The sequence below is a fragment of the Rhinolophus sinicus genome, chromosome 16 (genome assembly GCF_057876585.1).
Source record: "Rhinolophus sinicus isolate RSI-liver-muscle chromosome 16, RSI-T2T, whole genome shotgun sequence".
Taxonomy (NCBI): Eukaryota; Metazoa; Chordata; class Mammalia; order Chiroptera; family Rhinolophidae; genus Rhinolophus; species Rhinolophus sinicus.
The window spans coordinates 141,004,417-141,027,755 of record NC_142516.1 but is presented as its reverse complement, the minus strand read 5'-3'; the positions used below and the strand labels follow the sequence as shown (position 1 = coordinate 141,027,755).

Sequence of the window (23,339 nt, the reverse complement as noted above, 5' to 3'; positions counted from 1 at the left end):
CTGGGGTAATATTGTCATCTTAACATGTTAAGCCTTTCGATCTGTGAACATGGAAGTTCTTTCCATTTATTTTAATCTTTAATTTCTTTCAACAATGTTTGTAGATTTCAGTGTACAAATATTGAACTTTTGTTAAACTTATTTCTAAACATTTTATTTTTATTGTAAATAGACTTGTCTTAATTTTATTTTGATTTGTTAATTGTTAATAATAGATATATTATTGACTTTTTAAAAAAGTTAATCTTATATCCTACAGACTGGTCAAACTCAATTATTAGTTCTAGTAGATTTTTTGTGTATATTCCTTAGGATTTTCTATATACAAGATCATGTCTTTTGTTAATAGAAATAGTTCTACCTCTTCCTTTTCAATCTGGATATCTTTTATTTCTTTTTATCGTCTAATTGTCCTGGTTAGAACCTGCATTACAATGATGAATAGAAGAGGTGAGAGCAGGCATCCTTGTCATCTTCTGATCTTCCAGAGAAAACTTGCAGGTTTTCATTGTTGAGTATGATGTTAGCTCCAGTTCTTCCCATGGTCAACTTGAGAAAGTTTTCTTCTCTTCTTAGTTTGTTCAGTGTTTTTAACAAGGAATGTTGCTGGATTTTGTCAAATGTTTTTCTTTGCCTATTGAAATGATCATGTGTTTTTTGTCCTTTTCTATTAATGTGGTGTGTTGCATTGTTTTTCATGTGTTAAACTGACTTTGCCTTCCCAGGATAAATCCTACTTGGTCATGGTGTAGAATCCTTTTTCTATGTTTCTGGATCTAATTTGCATATATTTTATTGAGGTTTTTTTACATCTATATTCATAAAATCTGTGTCTGTAGTTTTCTTGTGATATATACCTGGTTTGGGTAATACTGACCTCTTATGATGAGTTGGAAACCATTTCCTCTACTTCCATTTTTTGGAAATGTTTGTGAAGAATTGGTATTAATTCTCCAATGAGTGTTTGCTATAACTCCCAATGAAGCCCAATGGGTCGGGGAAGTTAACACTTCAGATGTTTTTTTCTTACCTGTTTGTCTACCCTTGGGCAGAAGAGTCTGAAATACTCTGTAGGTTGTACGAAGTCCATGTGTATATCTGAGATAATACAAGGAAGGTTTATTTAATTCAGGACTTAACGGAAATTTAAGAAACAAACTGAGAATGCGCAACTCTGTTTATGATTATAAATGGCATGTTTGTGGCTAAGAGTTTGCCTCTTTGCTGTTATATAATAGATAGCTATTATTCTGTTTTCCAGTTATGCTCTTCCGTGCTTCTATACTGAAATTGGGGCTTTCCTTTGAGATAGCTATTATTTTGAATTAAAACACCCCTTGGGTCTATTAGGCCCTTGCTTCAAGTTAGCTTTAAGGACAGAGCATTTATCAGACACATTCGGAGAGGTCTAATGTAAACTGACAAGTTAACATCATTTGGGGTTTTGGTATAAGTAAATATGAGTAAGTACAGATCTGATTATTTTAGGTTTAATATTATGGAGATAAAAGGGGAAACAAGATTTAAAAAGGCAAGTAGTTTGTGCAGCATTTCCCACTATTTTCTTTTCTTCAGGCTATAAGAAAATACTTCTTTGATGACTGAATCCCAGTGAACTGTAGAAGTGTAGGAGTTGGCTCACCAGTTAAACATAAGAGGATCCAGTGAAGATGAAAGCAAGGGGCTCAGAGGATGGCTCAGAATTGAGGATTAGCCCCGGGAGGAAGAAAAGGCAAAATTGTCAAGGTTGGTGAACTGCTGAGAGTAGAAAAAAACAAAACAAAACTAACAAACAAAAAAACAAGTGGTGCCAAATCTGGAAAGGATTGCAGATGTTCACCTCATGATTTGAGGAGTTTCTAAAATAGTGAACGTCTAATAAGGAGTGTTGTAAAGAATTACAATTTAAGGTTATTAGTTGTATATTGAGAGTAAAATATAATTTAAAACATTTCAAATGTGCAGGACATGGAAGAACAGAGACGGTACCCCATTTGTAGGTTTGTAACCTTGCATCTCTACGGGCATGGGTTTGTGTGTACCTCACAACAAAACTAAGTAGTGAATATAGTGGTTTTGTATTTTTGAAAACAAAGATATTTCATGTAGTTCAATGTCCTAGAATGCAAATACTGATACTTTTAAAAATTGCAGGGTTGATTTTGAAATAGAAATGGTAGCCCTGGCAGTTCTTTCCTGGCATATTATACTCCAGTTTTTTTTTTTTTTTGTATGCTCTTCTCACAATGCTAACATCAGCAGGGCAGTGTTTTCTCCTCTAGAGACCTCAGTTTCAGCTCCAGTACTCTCTACCAAGCTTCTACTGAAACTCTAGAAGTCACAGCTACATCTTACAGTTGCCACCTTTGTTTGATACCTTAGAATTTCCTTTTTATCTTTTTGGTCCTTGGACATGTAATTATCAATTCTTGTATCTTATTCCCTCGAGACCCCAGTTGGTGTGGCTCTGTCTCCTGATGGGTGCTGACAAACACACCCACCCGCTCCTGTACCTTCTGTTTACCTCATGGAGTTAAAGAGGTGCTTCATAACAAATTCTCTTACCCTGTAATGCTCCGTGGAGCTGGGGGAGAGGGGAAAGGGTAGGACCTTTCCCCAGGACTAGAGGTTAGTATTTGGATCATATCTGAGGAAAGGTACTAATGAGTAAAGTGAATCATGTCCAAGGAAGTCATCAATGTAAAAGGCTTGGGTCAAATATTATTGAGCGCTGGAATGGATCTCAGAAAGCCCTGTGCTCCCATGTGTCAAAAATTGCAACACCTAGGAAACTGAGGGTTGATTTTCTGGGATATTAGGGAACATTCAGGAACGTGCTTAGGGCGATTCTTCCCCAATGACTTGTGTTTAGGAAGCAGGGAGTACAGAGTAATGATGCCCAGAATAATTAGTAGTGAGAGTTGGGGGTCTAGGAAAAGCATAGGTGGATATAACACCACCCGTTAGAGACGTAAGAGAAGGGAGACCCACTAGGATCCTCCTAGGCTGCTGGGCATTGTGGAACCTGGGAACACTAGTAGCCCATACCCCAGGAATTTCTTTATTTGCAGTTAAAATTGTGTATCTTCATTGATGTGGATGTAGCTTGTATCTTTGCCTAGATCTCTTGGAGTCTTTCCACCAATCACCGTTGCCTTTGAGACTAAGCTCCATAACTAAAATTAGAAATTTTGTATCTATAAGCATAATCCCAAAGCACAGTCAGTTGGAGCCTGGATGGGAAGCCAGAGATGTAGGATTAATGCTGCTAATTGAATTCCTATAAATGCTATAAGCAAGTTTTGGGACGTATCTCCAAAAGAAGAGACTACTATACAAGAATTTAGAGGCATAGCCATTGTTTGAGCATTTTAGTTAATGGGCATATCTGATGACTCCTAACAAATATTTCAAACCAATGTTTACAATGACTGCTATCGATAACTGAGGTAACTTGGAGTTGTCATGGTTTACCGTCAAAGTGGTTTGAGATTCATGATAACTTACAGATACAGGAATCTATATGCAATTGACTAATTTTACATTTTCCTGAGTAGAAAATCATATCAGTAAACTACAATAAGTCAATATTCGACCCTTAAAAATGTAGATGATAAAAAGGAGTCAAATAACGTGCCCATGCAGATAAACATACAATTGTAAATTGATGAATTTCTGTGATAATTTTTTAAGTTAGTTTCCTGAAATACCTTCTTATAACCCAAGCTCATATGTATTTCTTTACATTTATGTCATTCTTTACTAGATTGTAGTCCCTACAGGGGAATGGTTAACATTTTATATTTCTTTCTAGTCTCTAGTCCTCAACATAGTTCCCGGTTGTTAATTTTTTTGAGATAAATGAAAAATACTTGAGAAAGTATTATCCTATTGAAACTGTAAGTGGCTTGACTTTTTTTAAGGCCAGCTTGCAAATACATACTAACACACAATGTTATGAATTATATTAATAATAGTGGCATAGCAACAATAACAATATGCAAAAGAGAATAGCTTTTTGAGCACATAGGTCCCCATAGCCACCAGCCCTCTGGCACTTGGTGAGAAGTGGATAGAGTGACCAAGGGCATACTTATTACACTGGAGTTCTCCAAATTCTGGCTCAATGCAAGAGTGTCCATAATGCCAGGAGAACTTCCACAAGGTAGACAATGTTCCTAAAATAAAAAAGGGCATAGAAGTATTTGAAGTGAATGTACATTAATAATTTGCCTTAGATATTTATTTTGAAATACCTAATTATGTACTAATTAATAAGCAAGTGTTTTGTTTTGTTTTTATCCAGATTTTTGCTACCTAAATAGAGCTGCATACAATTTTCTACACTGGGTATTTAGAGGAAATTACCTGTCAATATTCACTATCAACTGAGGAACTGAATAAACACACAAAAATGTAATCAATAGCGATATATACTTCATATTATATAGTCTTGATGTTTTAGCCTAACAATATAAAGTAGTTATGGATAATTATGAAAGAGAGGGTAGTAGATATGGGGAAAGGCTAAGAAAAAACATCCTAGAAAATATTCTACATAAGTATATCTATTTGAAATAAAAGCAATGAGTATTTTTAAAGAATGGTACAGAAAACTCTAATAAATAGGTGGTGTAATGTTATTTTCTATTGATATTTCCACTGAGAAAGAATAAGTAACTTAGTGTATACTACAGCAAAAAAAAAAAAGTATGCAGATATTGAGATCAATTTAGAAACTTACAAGTGAAAAAGGAAAGTCTAAAACTTAGATTTTTATAAGAAACAATTTATAAACTTATTACCAAATAAGGAAAAACTTTAATTTAAAAGTTAGATTTTGTAAGTTACCACCTAAGACCTACTGTTCCCCTTCAGGCCTCTCCCACTAGCCTCTCTTCTGTTTACCACCACACACCCTAGGTACACATCAGTCTTTGCGTATCACCTGCTAATTCCTACCCATCTAACAAACGCTGCTGCATATGCCATTTCTTACTTGGAATAGCTTTTCTCTACTTGGAGCAATTCACTCACATTGGAAAATTTAAAAATAAAATCAGTAAAGGAGTTCTAATTAATACTATGATTTGCACATACTGAGATACTTAAATGTAAATGCACACATGTTGATATAGGGCGTTTCTGAGTACAAGTCCACAGGATGGCAGTCCAGTTCTCTTTCTTGCCTGAATCACACCCATGTTACATGCCCTGTGATTTATAGGTTTAAAACTCTTCAGGTGGAACTAGAACTAAAAGAAACATGCAACAATTTGAGTGCAGTCGTCTTAGGTTTTAATGAATCTCCCTTTGAGCATTTGAAGTTGTTTATCCTCCAACCCACTGAACAATATTCTTTTGAGCAACTTTGTGTTTACAAAGTATTAAGCTTGGTTCATAGTAATAACTGTTCTTTTGTACTCATTCATCTGTTAATTGAGTTAAATTATGTAACCATAACAAGTACAAATGGCATATCCATATGTGGGACTAAAGGTAATGCACTTTTTGTAAGCTCACATTTCTACAGCTGGGCATAGAGTTGTCCGGGCCAGATGGGTACCAGACCAGTGGCAGTGTGTACCCAGGTTGTCACCAACATCAATCAGGATGTTTTACTGAGGGACTGGAGGACATCCAATAAAGGAAAGTCAGTTAAAAATATCTCCTAGAGCGGCACTTGATTTGTATAGTTGAACAATCCAGAAAATAATATATAAATATATTTAACATTTAGACTGTATAGACAGTCTAAGAATATTCACGAAAATAAATGTATGTAAATTGTTTTATGAGAGTTTAACACATCTTTTTTTCTAAAATACAATTTCAATTTTTTTTTCTTCTGGTATGGCAGAAGATGGGAGTAGTATTTTAATTAAATTAAGTCTATGTTGGATGAATATATGAATCCATGTGGTTGCATGTAATTAATAAAATAAATGTAATCATTTTTAAAGTATCTATTTTAGATGAGTGAAAAGAGATACAAGAATATACAAGATTATTTATGATTCACTAAAACCACATGGCAAAAAGGATGAAGCATGTATTAACGAATACAAATTTCTGAACGTAGGATCACATCACAGTAATGTGAATATCATTAGAGATTTTGGTTTAAATTCTTTTGGACTATTAGAATCCTAAGTCGTATACAGGTGACATACACACATAATATGCAACCTAGTTGAAGAAAACGTTCAAGTTCTATTACTATCTAATTCTTGTTCAAAGGTGTTTTCCAGTAAATGAGGTGACTTTTTTCTACTTTTAAAGCTCCACCCTTCTTCTTGACTATTTTTTGTATATGATACCTGTATTTTTATTATCATGTTACCAGCAGAGTTTACTCTCTTTCTGCTCTCTCTCACAGGGTAGCCCTAGGCAATATTATTAAGTAAGTGAAGTATGTCAACACTGTTAGAATCGAGTGAAGTTGTTTAGATTTTTCTGGCATTCACAATGGGTTTATTGAACTAATGCATATTCATTATTTCGATTTGAGAGACTAAATTATTTAGATACATTCAATAATGTATTTTCTGTGTACCATTACAGACATTTTAGGGCTAGGTGAACACTTACATTTTTTCCTAATTTTAGAATAATTTTTATGTAAATTAGTTCAGATTCCCCAGTACTTTTCATCATGATGGTTTGATTTTGGGGATATTCGTTGATGATTTGTGTCTATTTCAGATTCAAAGAAATGATGGAAGGTGGTGAAAACCTTCTATATTGCACTCAGTGATAAAACACCACTGAGTCATTTATTCTTTAATCTTGACCTTGCATTATCAGTTTGTTTCTGTCCTGTGAAGTCCCACAAATTACGTGTTGAGCCTATTCTACACAATGCATACACTCACACACAGACAGGAAGTACAAACTGAAATAGACAAACTTCCTAAACTTGAGGATGTTTTTAAGGAGAAGAAGGATGTTTCAACCAGGAGAGGCAGGTGACACACACCTATTTAGCACCTAGCACACCCAAACCCAGCCAGGGGTACCAGGAGGACATTTAAGCAGAACATTTTAATTCATAGCGTAAATATTAGGAAACAGTGCTGAGGGGACAAACAGCAGGGACAATTGCCAAGCATTCTTTATACACTGTTTTGGAGATGGCTTCCATGTCATGTGAAGACAGAGTTGAATATTGAGGGATGAATAGGGATTGGCCAAAAGAAGGAAATGAGTGTGTGTGGTGGTGGGGCTTAGGGTGGAGATGAAGACCCCTTCGTATGAAAGGTAGACAGGCAGGCTTTCATTAAGCTACATAAGTGTGCATGCAGTCATTTCCTAAAGTTTATGAATGGTTTTGGCAGGTGAAGAATGATGAAAATATTACCTATTTGCTGATCTCTAGGATTATAGAGTCATCCACCCCAAAGGGCTCATACATGGAAGACCATTAGGAAAAAAAAGCTAAATTGCAATATTACCATAAATATTCAGCTTTGACGTTGATATTTTAGATTCAGAAAATGTTGGAAGTTCAACTTTATGAGTAAATATTGAAATATTAAGGAAAACATTCAAAGATAAATAATATTTGAAGATTTGTATAATTGTATGGTGTGTGTTTTTGCTATTATGTTTTAAACAAAATGAAAGGAGCAATAGTGATTATCTTGTTTGCATTTCTGCTTTTTTTCAGAAATACAAGTAGGATTTTTCTTTTGTACACACTTATTTTCTTCATATTTTGGATCAAAGAAGGTACTCAATAGGTAATATGAGAGCTATTTTTTGGAGCATCTGTAAATCATCCTGGGGATGGGAAAAGAGCCCATACATCAAGTTGACAGGCTTGATGGCATTATTCACGGAGAATTCGTCATTTTAGATGCAAAGCACTCTAGAAGAGAGTTTACTTCGAAAAGTGTTCCTGATACATGATCATAGTATTCTTTGGGGTGGCTAAAATCTTAAATGTTGGTACATTGCAGATTTGAACCTTATGTTTCAGTATGAACACCACAGGTAAACATAATGGGCTTGAAATATTATAATCCAGTGATGTATCATTATTTTTGAATAGTTAGAAAGGTGGTATATTTTATTTTTGTTATTTTTTCACTGAGACTAATTTTACAATTATTTTAAATGAAATTGTGGCATGTATTATTGCATTTACTGTCTTTCCCCGAAAATAAGACCTAACTGGAAAATAAGCCCTAGCATGATTTTTTTAGGAGGACATCCCCTGAACATAAGCCCTCATGCGTCTTTTGGAGCTAAACTTAATATAAGACCTGGTCTTATTTTCAGGGAAACATGGTATATACGAGTAGATTAATGTGGAAGACAATTTAATGAAATGAAAATGGATCCTTTGACAAAGTGTTGGAAATGATGAATGATAATAATTTACTCACTTCTGGATTTTGTATTGCTCTGTAATTTTTCCAAATTACAAAGCTGATTCTGGCACAATGTAGAAAATTTGGAAAACAAAGATAAGAAAAATGAAGGAATCAAAACCACTGTCAGTATCACCAGGCAGAAAACAGTAACTGCTCGCTTTTTGGTACTAACCCAGACACTCTTTAAAAAACAGATATTTTACATATAAGATGTACATATATTACTTTATATAAAAATGGAATCTCACTTTTTGATAACTTGCTTTTTCACATCATTTATTGTACTGTTGTTTGATGTAATTTAACAATGCCTTAAAATCCTAGTGAGAAGACATTATCGGAAGTTTAATAATTAAGGATTCAAAGCAAGGAGTGAATTTCTGAGATTTATTTTCTATTAAAATTATTTTTAATCAATTTTAATATATGTAATTGGATAAAGTTATTTACATTGTCTGTGACTTCTGATCAAATAGTATTTCAAGTCAGGTATATGCTTATTAGAGCAACTTTAGACAGAATTCTGTGACTTAACAGCTATAACAATTATCATTAATCATGACTTACTTTAATATTTTTAAAGTTATGTTTTTAAATAGTAATAATCAATTTAATTCTGGTCTTAGAGTTTGTCCAGTGGAGGCATAATTTATCAATATATTTAAGATGTAGTCTGAGATTTGACGGTTTTCCCTTCCTTAGCCCTATATCAAATTTGTTGTTTAGTTATGAGCAAGACATTAATTTGCTGTTGCAGTTCATATTTGAACTGAGATGAATAGTGAACCACTAGAAAGATATTCTAAGGGTTATCATTAATCAGATATATTTGAAGTTAGATTTATATTTTGATAAAAATCTAAATTGTTTTCTCAAAATTATTATAAATTGAAGGATGGAGCAATAATTCAGTTTCTATTTATAATACTTATTCCTCAGCAAATTGTTTTAAATTCCCCGAGACTCAACCTATAAACTGAGATGGATGAATTGTTGGAGGGTTTGATAAGTTAACAGAAATGTTTTTATAATTGATTCTGGCACAAAGTAAGCACTCAGTTAGCACTAACTATTTTAAATAATATTACACTTCAGAAATGCAATGTTATATATTTGTATATGTGCTAATACATGAAACACACACACACATATCCCAGATATAGTAAGAAGAGGTTATCAGAAAATATACTAACTTATAGTAAATGAATAAAGAACAATACATAGATTTGAACTAAATTAAAATTAACAAGAAGAAGTTTAAAAATGATCATTTTATGCTGAAAGTGAAGAAATAACCTTTTTCAAAAATGAAATGTCCAGTGCTTGCTTCAACAGCACATATACTAAAATTGGAACGATAGAAATTAGCATGGCCCCTGCACAAGGACGACACACAAATTCGTGAAGAAAAAAAAAGTTCCTTAGTTATTTAAAAAATATTTTGTTTTTAGAAAATATTTTTGTCTTTGTAGCATTTTACATTAAAAATTATTAAAGGAAGTTAAGCTGGGTGCAATTATAGCTCCATTTGGCAGGCTGAGGCCAAAGAAACACAGCAAGTAGAGATTTGGATTCTCAACTCCCTCCCTAGAAATAAATATAAAATTGTAAATGTTCTTTTTCAATAGAATACCTCCTCTTTTTTAAGCAAGAGCCATTATATAGCTAATGAAGTAAGGCCCTGTTTAAGGCTCTTAGTTATTAGGGCAATATGATAGTTCACCTTCCTTAAATAGCACACAGTGTTATGCTGGAAGGGTTACATGTGTTACAAAATTTTATACATTTTGAATTGAACAGCAAGTTTAACATATTTAGGTAATTTATTCTATACCGTAGATTAGGAATAGGATTTGAATTTAAATTTTTCTTATTGGGAGGCATAAAGTGAGGGAGCATAAAGTGAGGTATTTGCTAATATTTTCGTACCACTGAGAATAATGGTTCATATGTAATTTTTGTCCACCATGTAACTCCATGCATATATAACCAAATTTTCACATTGAAGTTCTGTTGAAAGTGGGAGTGACCTCTATAGCACCTAACTCTATTTCTGAAACACCAGGTTTTTATAACTACAATCAAATATATTCTAAAAGCAATTTAAAGCCATCATACACCTGTAAGCAGAGATTAGCATCTGGGCCTTAAATCAGCCTTCTCAGAGGACAAACACATCTGAATGTACAGCCAGGACCTGCAGCATACATTTTTTTTTTCTTATATAGCAATGTAAATAAATGCAAGTGTACTGCAGAGTATTGGAAAACAAATATTTAAAGAAGGAAATATATTTTTAAAAATGGCGTGCAATACCATCACTTAGGAATTACAACCTTTAAAATGCTTTTGCAGAGCTTATATATGATACACACGTTAAGATTATGTGGTAGTGTCATCCGACCATGTGTGTACTCTGCTTCCCAGAGTATTAAATGCAGTATGCTCAGATACCTGTGTCTTCAAAGGAATGCTACCTGTGTGTTAAAACCACCACTTTGCCTGTTTGGGAAAGAGAAGTTTTCCTAATTTGTACTTTGATAAATGTGGCTATTTTCCGGGCCGTACTGATCACAGAGATTGTGCAGATATGCCTCATTGCTTTCTAAGTGTTAAGTAGAAGAGTTGGCACAGAACAGGCATATGTGAAATAGTTTGTTTTGCAACATTTCTGTAGCAGGCTTATATTTATTTGAAGTTATAAAAACAATATAAAGCAAGACAGAAATCAGAGAGAAAAATAGACCGAAGAGAGTAGACTGCCTCCATTTCAAAACAACATGCACCCTGCCCCCCCCCCCGAAAAAAAAAAATAGAGAGGTGTTTACAACAGAACAAGTTTCAAAACGATACTGAGTTACAAAGATATTTTATGGTAGCTAGGAATTATATTTGCAAATAGTTCTACTTCACCTTTTCCAGCCAGACATAAGGTAAGATTGCACGTTCTAGGCCTTTCGTGGTTGCATGGCACCATGTGATGAGTTTGGGCAAATAAGATGAGAGAGAAAGTGTTAAGTGTCTTTTCCAGGGTATGTCATTCTCTGTGGTGTGAGGTGAGACCCCCTGCCCACCTCTGATGGGCATGTAACATGAAAGACAAAGAAACTTTGGTTGTTTTCAGCCAACTGAGATTTGGGGTTGATTTCATCACAAGCGTAATTTGCCCATTGTTTCTCATGAAATGATTTACTGTGTATGGATTGTGTGTACAACATTTTGGAATAGATATTGACTAAATGTGTACCCTTTCATGTTCGATCATGGAAAAAACATTTTGTAAAGGTATTTCAAAGGCTAAGGCAGCGGCTATGGTAAAGTGAAGCCAAAAATATTGGTAGAGTGGGTTAAAACTATGGTTACCATGTATCTTGGGTTTGGGGACAGTCCCTGATTGTAGCTGTTGTCCTTGCATGATATATTATTAACAGTAACTTCTTTTGCTCTCAAGGGTCCTAGTTTGGATCATGAATTATTATGTAGTTCTACAAAACCACACGTTGACTTCTTTATCCTTACCTTTTCCTATGGAAGAGGTTGTGTGATTTGTTTATTATGATTAACCTGGTTAATATGTTTTGGTATACTTCCATATTAGTATTTTACTTTTCACATTTTATTAGGCTTTATCTCTCAATTTATTAGCTTCTAGTATTTTCATTAATGCACTTTATTTTCCTCTGGATTATAATACATCAGTATTACTTTAGCTTCTTTATACCGTCTTGTAATAAACACAGTGAAATTTATTATTTCATGAAATTATTACTAGTTTAGCCATTAATCACTGTAACAACAAAGCAAATACCAGTATACAATTGTCTTCAACCCAAACAAGAAAATAACACCCAATATTAGTCATTTCAGTTTTTCAAAGTATTTTCTAGGGCTCCAGGTCTGACTCTATTGAATATCTGATTCTTTCTTTTCTTTCCTCTTCTTGTTTTCATGTTTTACCCAGAAATTGTATCTTTCTGTTTTAAAAATGGGGAAGTCATTGCCAAGTGTTTTCTGGAATCACAGCTCTGGAAAATTGGGGGCAGTTTGGAGAGAGTAGTCCAAATATAGTCGTATATTATAGTCTCTTTCAACCAAAATTAGAAATATAACATGAAGGACAAGACTGTAAAATAGTGTTAAGATATCATGAACTTACTTAAACTTACCAAGCTCAAACTTCTTCAGTTTAATTCTCTGCTATACACTTTCTTTCTTACTCCTTTACCTTTATTTCTAAATGTCTATAATTATATATACGAGTAAATATTTTATAATCCATATTATGCCCATTTAAACACATTATCACATACCTACAAGTGTATTGATGAGAAACTTTTGAGTTCTTGAAGGCCACTATCAAAAAGCCTCTGTTCTCCAAACAGCATTTTTTAGCATAGACTATGTTACTAAATTGTTAGACTATATTTAGACTAAAAATGGGCTATGTTTTTTCCAATACACACTAAGAAAAACAATGTAAACATTCCAGTTAAAAATATTCCACATTTTCATAAAAGACTGTAAAATCTGAGTCTTGCACAGTGGTGCTCAATCCTTGCTCTGCACTAGAATTACTTGAAAAGTTTTTAAAGAATGGTAATGCCTAGTTTTACCCCTAGAGACTCAGATTTAATTGGTTGGAGCCCAGCACTTGTGTAATTTTGAAATTTCTCCAGTTGATTCTAATGAGTAATCAGTATTGAGAAGCAAAGTTTTAGTGGATCCCAAATTTTGGTGGGCATGCATTTTGTCTCCAAGAAGATATGTTGAGTCATAACCCCTGGTATCCCTGGACCTTATTTGGAAATAGGGTTTTTACAGATGTAATTGGTTGAGATGAGGTCATTCTGGAGTAGGGTAAACCCTATTCCAATGTCTGGTGTCCTTATAAGAAGAGGGACATTTGGGCATAGAGACACACAGAGAGGAAAATGCTTTGTGGTAACACAGAGACAGAGGAGACACAAAAACAATAAGACCCTGTGGAAATGGAGGTGGAGATTGGAGTGATGTGTCTACAACCCAAGGGATACCAAGGATGACCAACCAAAAGCTAGAAGAGGCAAGGAAGCATTCTCCCCTAGAACATTCAGAGGCGGCATAACCCTGCCAACACCTTGCTTTTGGATTTCTAGCCTCCAGAATCTTGAGAAAGAGTTTCTGTTCTTGTAAGCCACCCAGTTGTGGTACATTGTTATGGCAGACCTAGGAAACTGCTGCAGTGCATTATGGTCATTTGTTGAATTTATTAAAAATGAAGGTGGTCATTCCCTTCTGTGTAAGTACTTAGATAGAATCCCTGGATGTGGGTCATGGGTTGCTGAATTTTTAACTTAGTTCTCTACTCCTTTGTAGTCTGTGGGCCAGCAGTGTTGACATAATCTGGGGCTTGTTGAAAAAGTTGTCTCAGGTCCTTAATCAGATCTAAATTGAATCTACATTTGAACAAGATTCCCATAGTGATTTCTGTACACTACAGTCTGAGAAGCATTGCTTTGAGGGGATAATGAGGTACCTCAAAGCATGGGCTTGGTTGCTATAGCCAAAAAAAATTAATTTTTAAGATGAATAAGAACTTCAATCTACCAGGAAATGTAGTTAGTTGATAAGAACAGTAAGTTTTCCTAAACAAAAAGGTAGAACATTTAGTATTTGAAAATAGAGTTGAAAATTGAGTACAGCAGAAAATATTGATTCACTTGCTTTTTAAAAGAAAAAAGAAATCTGGCATTCAGGTTTATAAAGGGTTAATGTCTCTATCCTTACATTTTGAGTGCTACCGTGTTTCCCCGAAAATAAGACCTAGCCGGGCCATCAGCTCCAATGCGTCTTTTGGAGCAAAAATTAATGTAAGACCCGGTATTATTTTACTATAAGACTCGGTCTTATATGATAAGGTAACATTATAATATAAGACCGGGTCTTGTATTAATTTTCATTCCAAAAGACACATTAGAGCTGATGGCCCGGCTAGGTCTTATTTTCGGGTAAACACAGTAGCTAGGCTATTTTTTTTCCCTTTTTCATTTTTAGCTTACAGTCAATGGCCTTTCATAATGATTGGAAGAAAATGTGACAAAACCAATTTCATGACTCATTTTTCCTGACAGAACCGGACAATGTGCTTTAGAGAAAACAAAAAAGTATTTGGGTTTGGGTTTTACTGTTGTTGAGCCTTCGTTTGTATGTTAACTGCTTTCTCTTTCTTCTTCTTTGTCCTTTTCAGTGTGTAAGTGACCTACTTTGAAGTTTCAAATAAAAAGAAGTTCAATAGGCTTTTATATGGCTCTTGATTCTGTCTTTTTCTAGCAAATTTGGAAAAGGTCCTGACTTTGAGTGTAACATGGCTGAGTGTAGAGAAGAAAAGAGAGAGCTTTCACTGTCTTCTTTCTTTTTACTGGTATACTCACGAGAACTTTTCTAGCTCTAAGGGAAAGCAATGAACCTGCCAATATTTGCATTCTATGAATAGAAGGATTTGAGTGAAAAAATTAAAAAATAAGAAATAAAAGATGTTTACCTAATTTTTGAGACAAAGGTTAACAAATCTTTAAGGGAGCACATTTTGTGTGTGTGTGTGTGTGTGTGTAGTTAGCTACTGTAAGGGAAGAAAAATAATTTTTCCTTTCTGCCCCCTCCCCCAAAGTTCTTAGCTGAGACCCCATCGTAAAGACAGATTAACAAGAGAAAAACAGAAGTTTATTAACATGTATAACTCATGTATACATCAGGGAAAGACCAGTAACCCTAAGAGGTGACTTAGAATTCAGGATTAATAGCATCTTAATAGGGGAACGGGAGGCAGGATATAGGCCTCTCAGGGATGAGTAAGAGATTTTTAGGAAAGATGAATAGTCCCGTAGAAGAACAGGAAAACATGCCTTGAAGATGACTAAACTGGGGTCCAGAGTGTGTCCCTGATGATCCATTTGATGTTACTCAACATTTCTAGTCCACGTACATGGGCAACATTGCCAGCTCTAGCAGAACAAGGAGCTGACCCTGACGGGGTTTTAACAGAGGAAATACAAATCCAAAATAAATATGGTTTGTGACAGAGTTTTCCTGGGTGTGGTGTCCACTTTTAGTCTTTCCTGTGACAAGAGTCAGTCTCCCTTGATTAATGAAACTCCCACCGTTGGTGGGTGGGGGTGATTTATGACAGTTGAGATCCTTTGGAGGATCTGTCTTTCGGTAGAGAGGGGAGTTCAGAGAAAGCCTCGTTCTTTATCTGCCTACAGCTCAATGCAATCAACATAGCCAAGTGGCATGTTTTGGCGGATGGCATGATCTACACTCTTACAGTCATATATTGGGGTGGCATATTCTGCTACCCTTTGCTAAATAGGATGCATTCTATCTTCAAGGCTTTGTTACTAGAATGTGGTCATTTTCAATTGAATTTGATGGCAAAACGCTGTTTTTGAATAAAGAAACAAAGTGTGCTGCTATTGAAATAGAAGATTTTTATATAATTATTTATGTATTTGAATTTGTAAGCCCTTGTACTCTTTTTCCAGAAGAAATAATTATTGTTCCTTCAAAATGAAATATCCCGTCTCTCCATAGAGTTATGCTTAAACTGAACTAGTTTGATGAAACTTCTGTTAGTTCTAGTGAACATGGATGGAATAGAATGTCTTTTACCTTGTAATGTAAGGATTTTCACACATGCTATCGTTTCAATGTTGTCTACGAGGGCAATCTTTTTTCTATTGAAATCTATGAGTAAATGAAGAGTTGTTAATTAGGGGTGCATATAATTCTTAAGACACGGACTAAAAACACCTTGTGATTGGGGAACATTTTTTAGCGGTTATTTAGTATCAACACAACATACAGATTAAACTAAAATACTCAAGGGACTATTATCAGGGAGCTTAAGAGCAAAACACAAAATTCAATGCTAGTGTGATTTAAGCTGTCTAACAGGTGCAGAGGGAATGCTGGAGTTAGGACCAGACAGATCGGAGACTCCTGGTAAAGGGTCTTGGGAATAAATGACCCAGGGACAGAGCTATAGAGACACACATGAGCTGCTGAGGAGAATGCAGAGTTTCCTTGATGTGGACACATCCAAGACACCATTACTGACAGGGAGGAATACATTCTGTGGTTGACATAGTGGCAAGTTTTGACCTATGACACTGGGTAGCTGTCACCTAGAACATTGGACGAGTGTGGGCTGGATTAACTAGTGAGGGGTTTGATAATCCAGCCCCATCCCCTACCTTCCTCACACCCTACCTGTGAATCCCATAAACCCACCAGACCAAGGTTGGGGTTCACCACTGCTCCTCAAATACCTGTAATGAAGTCATGCTCAGAATTTTACTGCACAGAGATGTCTGCTAGGCTCCCACATGGCTGCCAAATACTGGACAGCAACTCAGGCCTCCTGCCCATTAGAAGTACCTCCCCCCACTTATCTTCTGAGGAGAGTAAAGTAGGCCCCACCATCTAGGAGCTGCCTTGCATGCACAGCTAGCTTGTGGTGTTCTTCAGCTGGACATAAACAGTTTTGCCAAACACCAACATCAGACACTCTGTCCACTGTGGATCAAGACAAAAAAAAAAAAAAAAAAAAAAAAATTCCTCTATTACCCTGTATGAATATAGACCAAAACATGAACATTATTGAAGCCACAGAAATTACCAAACATCCCCCATCCATGTTGGTCAATATGACTAATGCTACTTCTTGACTAAATTACAGCTTTAGACTTGCTCTAATCTTCCCTCCTAAAAGATAGATTTACTGATGCCCAAACATAGAATTAACCCAGTGTTCTGACGTCATCTGATCCAGAGAGAAGCCTAGCTTCCTGGAACCCACTCCAAAATTACCTTAGGCAGGCCCATATCCTGTAAGTCCCTCTTAACACGTTGCGTACAGATCACGAGAATCTTCACGAGGGATTTAAACCCCGCTGTACGCAACGTGTTAACTGAGATGCCCACAATTCCACAGGGTGTGCATTCTCCCCACTGCAATGAGTGACACCCAAACTTACTCAACTTTAGGAGTTTTCCTGGGGATCTTGGCTGGAGGGCATTGACATTCGCTTTCCACCTTCACGCATGTGTATTTCTCTTATCCTCTGACTAATTAAGCCATTTCTAGAATCCCAGCTGGTTTCTCTACTCTTGCCAGCCACACTCCTCCCTGGCCAGGTGATCAGCAGCCTGCCATCTTTTAACAAATGTGTTGGGATCTCTACACTGGAGGATTGGCTCCAATGTCCCTGTACTGGAATTCCCCATTAGCTGTCTCCCAGTGGGTCACTTGGAACTGAACACTTTCACACAGCTCTGGAACTCAATGCACAGACACCTCGTTGAGTACTTTGGTGCTGTGCCTGCAGCTGGATTAGTTCTTACAGGCTGCACCAGTCCTTTGTTGCTGAGAATGATAGGTGCTGTGCCATTGCTTGCCTGACATCTGACAAGGGTGGGTACCCATCAGGCATCGGATGGGTGGGATCCTGGTGCTGGGAAGGGGGTGGAACCTGTAGTTAGTGAGCACCCTTCTAAATCAAACTTTCTGGGATGATATACTCACAGAAGCTGAGGGAGAGAAATATCTTCTTGCTTCTTTATGATCTGTTATAACTTGCTTTTGCTGGAAGGTAAGCCACAGTGACTTTTGGATCGTATGTATCAAAAAATAATTTATTCTGTTCCAGACTTTGAACTCTTTTAAACATACTCACCCTATATATTTCATGGGTAATTCTACTTCCCGAATAATTATGAAATAAAAATGTCAAAATCTTGAGTTCTCTTGAGAATTTTTTCTTCCTGCACATTTTACTTCTCGTTTTAATGAGCTCTAATTGTTTTACGTGGAAATACTTATTTTTCAGTAACCAGTCACAAAGGCCTGGACTGTCAGATGGAAAATCAGAGTTCACATTGCCTTTATTAGTTTTGCTCCAGATTTTTCATAGGAGAATTGAGCTTGTTTAATTCGTTTTACAAAATTGAATGAATTAATAGAATCAGGTCAAATTTCCCCATCTCCACATGACTAGAAAAAATGATGTCTGGATCTAATATGTATTATGAGGGGCCTGATTCAGAGCTTTGCTCTTGAGGTTTTTTTTGTTGTTGTTGTTTTTTTTCCAGTTTTCTCAAAAACAGTTATGAATATTATGGAAGGTTGCATTCTCAAGAGATTAAAACAACCACTGCAGTTAAGTTGGTGAGTGACATTCTTTTAGTGGAAGGCTAATCCAGTCTCCAGTAACCCCACTGGCTGCTCCCTCGCAGACACTCCTCCAGCTTTTGGGCTCTCTAATCACTATGCTGTCAAAGCCCCTTTCCACCTGCTGTGGAGAGTTTTGACACAAAACAAGGATTTAGCCCTAAGCAGCCTCTGATCCCTCCAATAAATAAAGCTGCTGATTGTCACACCTCCTCTTCCCTCCTTCAACTACCCTCCAAGTCTTTCTGTGTGACAAGTCTTACTGGTAAACCTTTAACTTTATTTATTGTATTGATTTTGATGTTCATCACGCCGCTACTTGGAGTGTTTTTAGAGATAAAAAGTAGTGCACAAGTCGGAGTTCCTTACAAATTCAAGCCTTTAATTTATTTCCTTATCTTGAGTAGAATTAAGACTTCCCTTCTTGTTAATTAAAGAGCTGTGCTATAGTTACAAAAGAACGTGGCCATCTGCTGCCAGGCTGAATTTTGGGCTGCCTTTAGGTCAACTTGAGTTTCTTTGTTTTCTAGAAGGACTTTAAAAAAAAAAAAAAGTCAGGCTTTGACTTACAGGAATCAGACTCATCAGCTTCCTGGGGGAGGTGGGGGAGGGGAGAGGGACGTCTCTGACTTCTGAATGTGGATGGGATCTGCATTCCCAGACTTAAAGTCAACCCAGAGAGATTTCAAAGGTTGTGTTTTCCTTCAGTCGGAGCCTCCTCCACACTGTGGTAAGTGGGTCAGCTCTAGTTCACTCTTCCTTTTATGAGAGGAGAGAAAATCCGTGCAGAATTAACCCTGTGTTTTCCACAAGAGATTGGAATTCCCTTATTTTAACTTTAGAACGTGTATTTTACTACCAAACTTTGTTTCTTTGTTTTGTTTTATTTTGACCTTTCAATTGTTAGATTCAGCTCAGCTTAATGCATCATACTCTTAAACATCTTAGCTCTAATAAAAACTGACAAAAGATAAATAAATCTAACCTCTTCCTGAGGGACTCATACATTTTAAGAAAAAAATGTTGGTTGGCAAAGTTCTAAAAGACGAAGAAGGAAAGAAGGTGATTTTCTCAATTATACATGCTTTAGCAAATTCTTGTGTACAACCCAAAGTTGAAGCTTGTAGTGGAAAATAGTTACTTTTCTCATTCCAGAGCACTAAATATACATTTTAAATGCCTCTGTCATGTATATAATACAACTTAAAACTACACACATTTTTCTGTTTTCACAAAGCATAGTATATGTTTTTGTTGTTGTTGGATCATTGTATCTAGATTGGCTGAATTTTTCAACCTTGACAACGATTTTTAAAAAAGTAATAGCTACCATTTATTAATGCTTCCTTTGTGCCAAACCTATGTGTTAGTCCTTTATATTTATTATTTCATTACATACTTAAAACAAACTCATGAGTTAGGCATTTTTGTTACTCCCTTAAAAATATATTTATATCAAACAGGTACATACCATTGTTAAAATAAACCAAGTGATAATTAAAGGCTCATATTAGAAACTTGTCATCTCTTGTCCCATAGAATGTTCACCTAATTTTACACCCCAGAGGCAACCATATTTATTTTGTTTCTAGGTTTTTAGGGAGTTACCCCCACATTCCTAACAATATATTGCATTTATTTTATTCAGACGTTGTTATCCTGCTATCATGGATATGAATTAAATTTATTCTGCACCTTCATTTATGCCTTCCTACACCTCCCTTCGCCCCCTTAATTGAATATACATATATTGTTATTTTTAGTTTCTCTCCTGTTTGGTCACCTCTGTAACTTCAGAAACATTTCTAAACCTATATATATTGTTCTGGTGACTATAGACAGTGTTTTTTAACTCTTCATTTTATAAAAAACAGTTGTTAGCTCTCCCACACTTCCCTGCACTGTCATTTTCTCCTCTACTTTCCAGTCTTTATCAGCTGGCCACACTTTGATTTTGATCAGTTTGAAGCATATGGAATTGCTGATATGCGATTACTTTAACCTACAAAAACAGCAGTTTCATGTGGTCGTGGTCAAGGTGGATAAAATTACATTTCATAACCATTGGTAAGTCTTCCACATCTAGGGGATGGTTTTAAAATGGAAAACCAATTATTATTTATATCCTCATGACTACAGAACTGTTTATAAAGTGGCACACAGTGAAAAACATGAACTCTTCCTTTTTTACGAGCCCTTTATATTCTTTACTATGGAGTCTTCGTTTGAGTAGTCCATGATTTCCTAACCCTAGACACAGCTGCTCTACCTCTGAGAGTACCATATATTTATTCAATGCTGCTTTTAGTACCTGTGAGGCCAGTCATTAACATTTTGGAGTTAGCGCTAGCTGTGTGAGATAAATGAGAAAGGTGGGTAGGGATCAAGATCGGTGTTACTTTCATTTATTCTGCAAATATTTATTGAGCACCTACAATGTGCCAGATAATGTGTACGGATAGGACAAGAATAAATCAGACACAGACCTCTGACTTCAAGGAGCTGATACTCTAGTATTAGTATTTTGTGGCGTTGTACAAAATAAACACTGGAGTGACTGAGTGTGTGTGTGTGTGTATGTGTGTAAACCTAGGCTTCTGCCCAAATTTACAGAGATTTTAGAGCATGTTTAGATTCTCCTGTGAATCTAATTGTTTTCTTATTTCTACTGACTGATGATAAGCGTACAAATAACTTTGTTTTACTCTAATATTAGTTGTCTCATCTGTAACACAGGGCTAATAAAATTCTCATTTGTATCAATTGCTCTGGAAAGATTCTGTTTCTATAATTATTAAATTAAATTCCAAGTTTATATAACAACCAAAATTGAATTGTCTTTCCATGGTTGAAAAATATTTTTTAAAGACTGTTATTAACGTGATACTATGGGGCTTTTAACATTTTGTTTATTTTTTTAAATAGTTCCTATATGAGTTGAAAGCATCTTTTATTTTGCCGGACCTACTATTGTATAGAAAAAAAAATGGTTTCAATGGAGAGACAGGATTGGTGTTGATTTCTTATGTGATTTGAAGAGACAATTATGATCTCCATTTACACTATTTTTACTCGCTGGGATCTAAAACAGTATTGCTGGCCTGATTTGTATACTGCCTTGAGAACAAAATTAGTGTATATGAACTGGAATATTGAACAAAATTATGTGTGGTTTTTTTTGCTCCTCATGTAAGTATTTCCTTGTCACAAATACCTTGGAAAAACAATAAGGGTTGTGCTCATTTAGGCTATAAATTTGTAACTCAAGTGTCAGTTCTAATTCACAGTCCACTTTGCCTAAGACAGAGAGAGCATCTAACACATGGTTAGTACTCATTAAATGTTCGGAATAGGTGAGTGAATAATTAACTGAAACCCCACTCAGTGAAGTAAGAAATCAAATGCCTTCCTTGAGATTTCTGTCAATTCCGGAGGGGCCAATGTGTGTATGGTTCCTTTTGGCTCAAGAGTGCTTCTTACACCAGTTAGTAAAATTTTCTAATTGTCTCACAAGACTATTCATGCTTTCCCAATTTTGTAGTGGGAGAGACAAGAAATTTGTTTCTTTATTTGACTTTTCGTATAGTCGCACATAATAAAAAGGCAACAACAAAAAAAAGCCATTTGTGATTATAGCTGATTTTATTCAAAATTTGGGGAAATTTTCTCAGTTTTATGTGTAGTGATTTGGCCATCCATTTGCATAATCTTCTCTGTGTAGACACACTCTCCAAGGGCCTATTTTTACAAACAAAATTATTCAAGTGAACAGTCAGTACTTCTTTAATTACTCCTTCTTATCCTAATCCTTGACTTTTTAACACTCCATTTTCTAGAACTCTGATTCTAAGGCAAAAATGTTGGCAATATTGCCTGAGAGTGTGGGGTGAGGGATTGATAAACAAAAGTTGCTCAGGAGTTTGTGATGGTATCAGACAGAACTGTGTCTCTATTTTTGCTCTGATAGTTAACCAATCTTTCACATTGGTCAATTTGCCGAACTTCTCTAAGCTTTAGCCTCCTTTAGGAACTCTGAGTGATTATAACATCTTTATCTACTTCATAGAGTCGTGAGCATAATGCATGTAAGGTACATAGAGCAGCATCCAGCACCTAGTAAGCAACCAGTAACGTTCTTTTGTTAACACTGTAGTATTAACACTACTACTGTTGACTCTTTTATACTCAAAGGACTTTGTGTTCCATCAATCACCTTTGGAGAATTTTGCTACTATAAAATTTACTGCATTTAAGCATTTAAAAATAGTTTGCTCGGAGGGGATCTAGCTAAATTGAGACACTAAAAGTGAAAGGTGGAGAGAAAAATGGTACCTTAGTCTTACTGTGGTGACTGGACCTCTGACTTTGTTACAAATTCTAGTACTTTGAAGTGAAAACGCTTTGAAACTTAGCAACCACTGTTACAAAGGCAGCACCGTTTTTTTTCTTTTATTTTCCCATTGCTGTGGGGTATTCATGACAGGTAGCCCATGACATCTCTGACAGTGAAATCAGTCTGGCCTTAAATGCTGTCCATTTAGTCATTTTAGTGTGGTTTTTATAAGTAAATCAGCTTTCTCAACTTTATATTTTCCAGCAGGTCTTAATAATAAAATAGGTCGGTTTTTGCCGACTGGGATGCTGTGACACATTTTTCACCATGAGGATTTTTCCCCTGCGTTACAGAAAGAAATATGGAGAGAGAGAAAAAAAATGAAATATGAGGTCTTTTTTATTTGAGTGATTCTTAGACA

General features: G+C 35.7%; 1 protein-coding gene and 1 non-coding gene across 3 annotated transcripts in view; both read left to right on the top strand.

Annotated features, from left to right (window-relative positions):
* Positions 1–23,339, top strand: part of MYO16 (myosin XVI) — a 548,145-nt gene that overhangs the window by 65,507 nt on the left and 459,299 nt on the right. Inside the window, exon 2 of one of the 2 annotated variants that reach the window (XM_074329516.2) lies at positions 1,576–1,746. The exons of the other annotated variant lie outside the window; for it this stretch is intronic. Coding sequence (XP_074185617.2) covers positions 1,671–1,746 — 76 coding nt within the window. The 5' untranslated portion in view covers positions 1,576–1,670. The remainder of the gene's footprint in view (positions 1–1,575; positions 1,747–23,339) is intronic. 2 annotated transcript variants of the gene reach the window in all.
* LOC141571389 (U6 spliceosomal RNA) lies at positions 9,698–9,799 on the top strand. Its single transcript, XR_012496137.2, has one exon. It is a non-coding gene; the product is annotated as a U6 spliceosomal RNA (small nuclear RNA).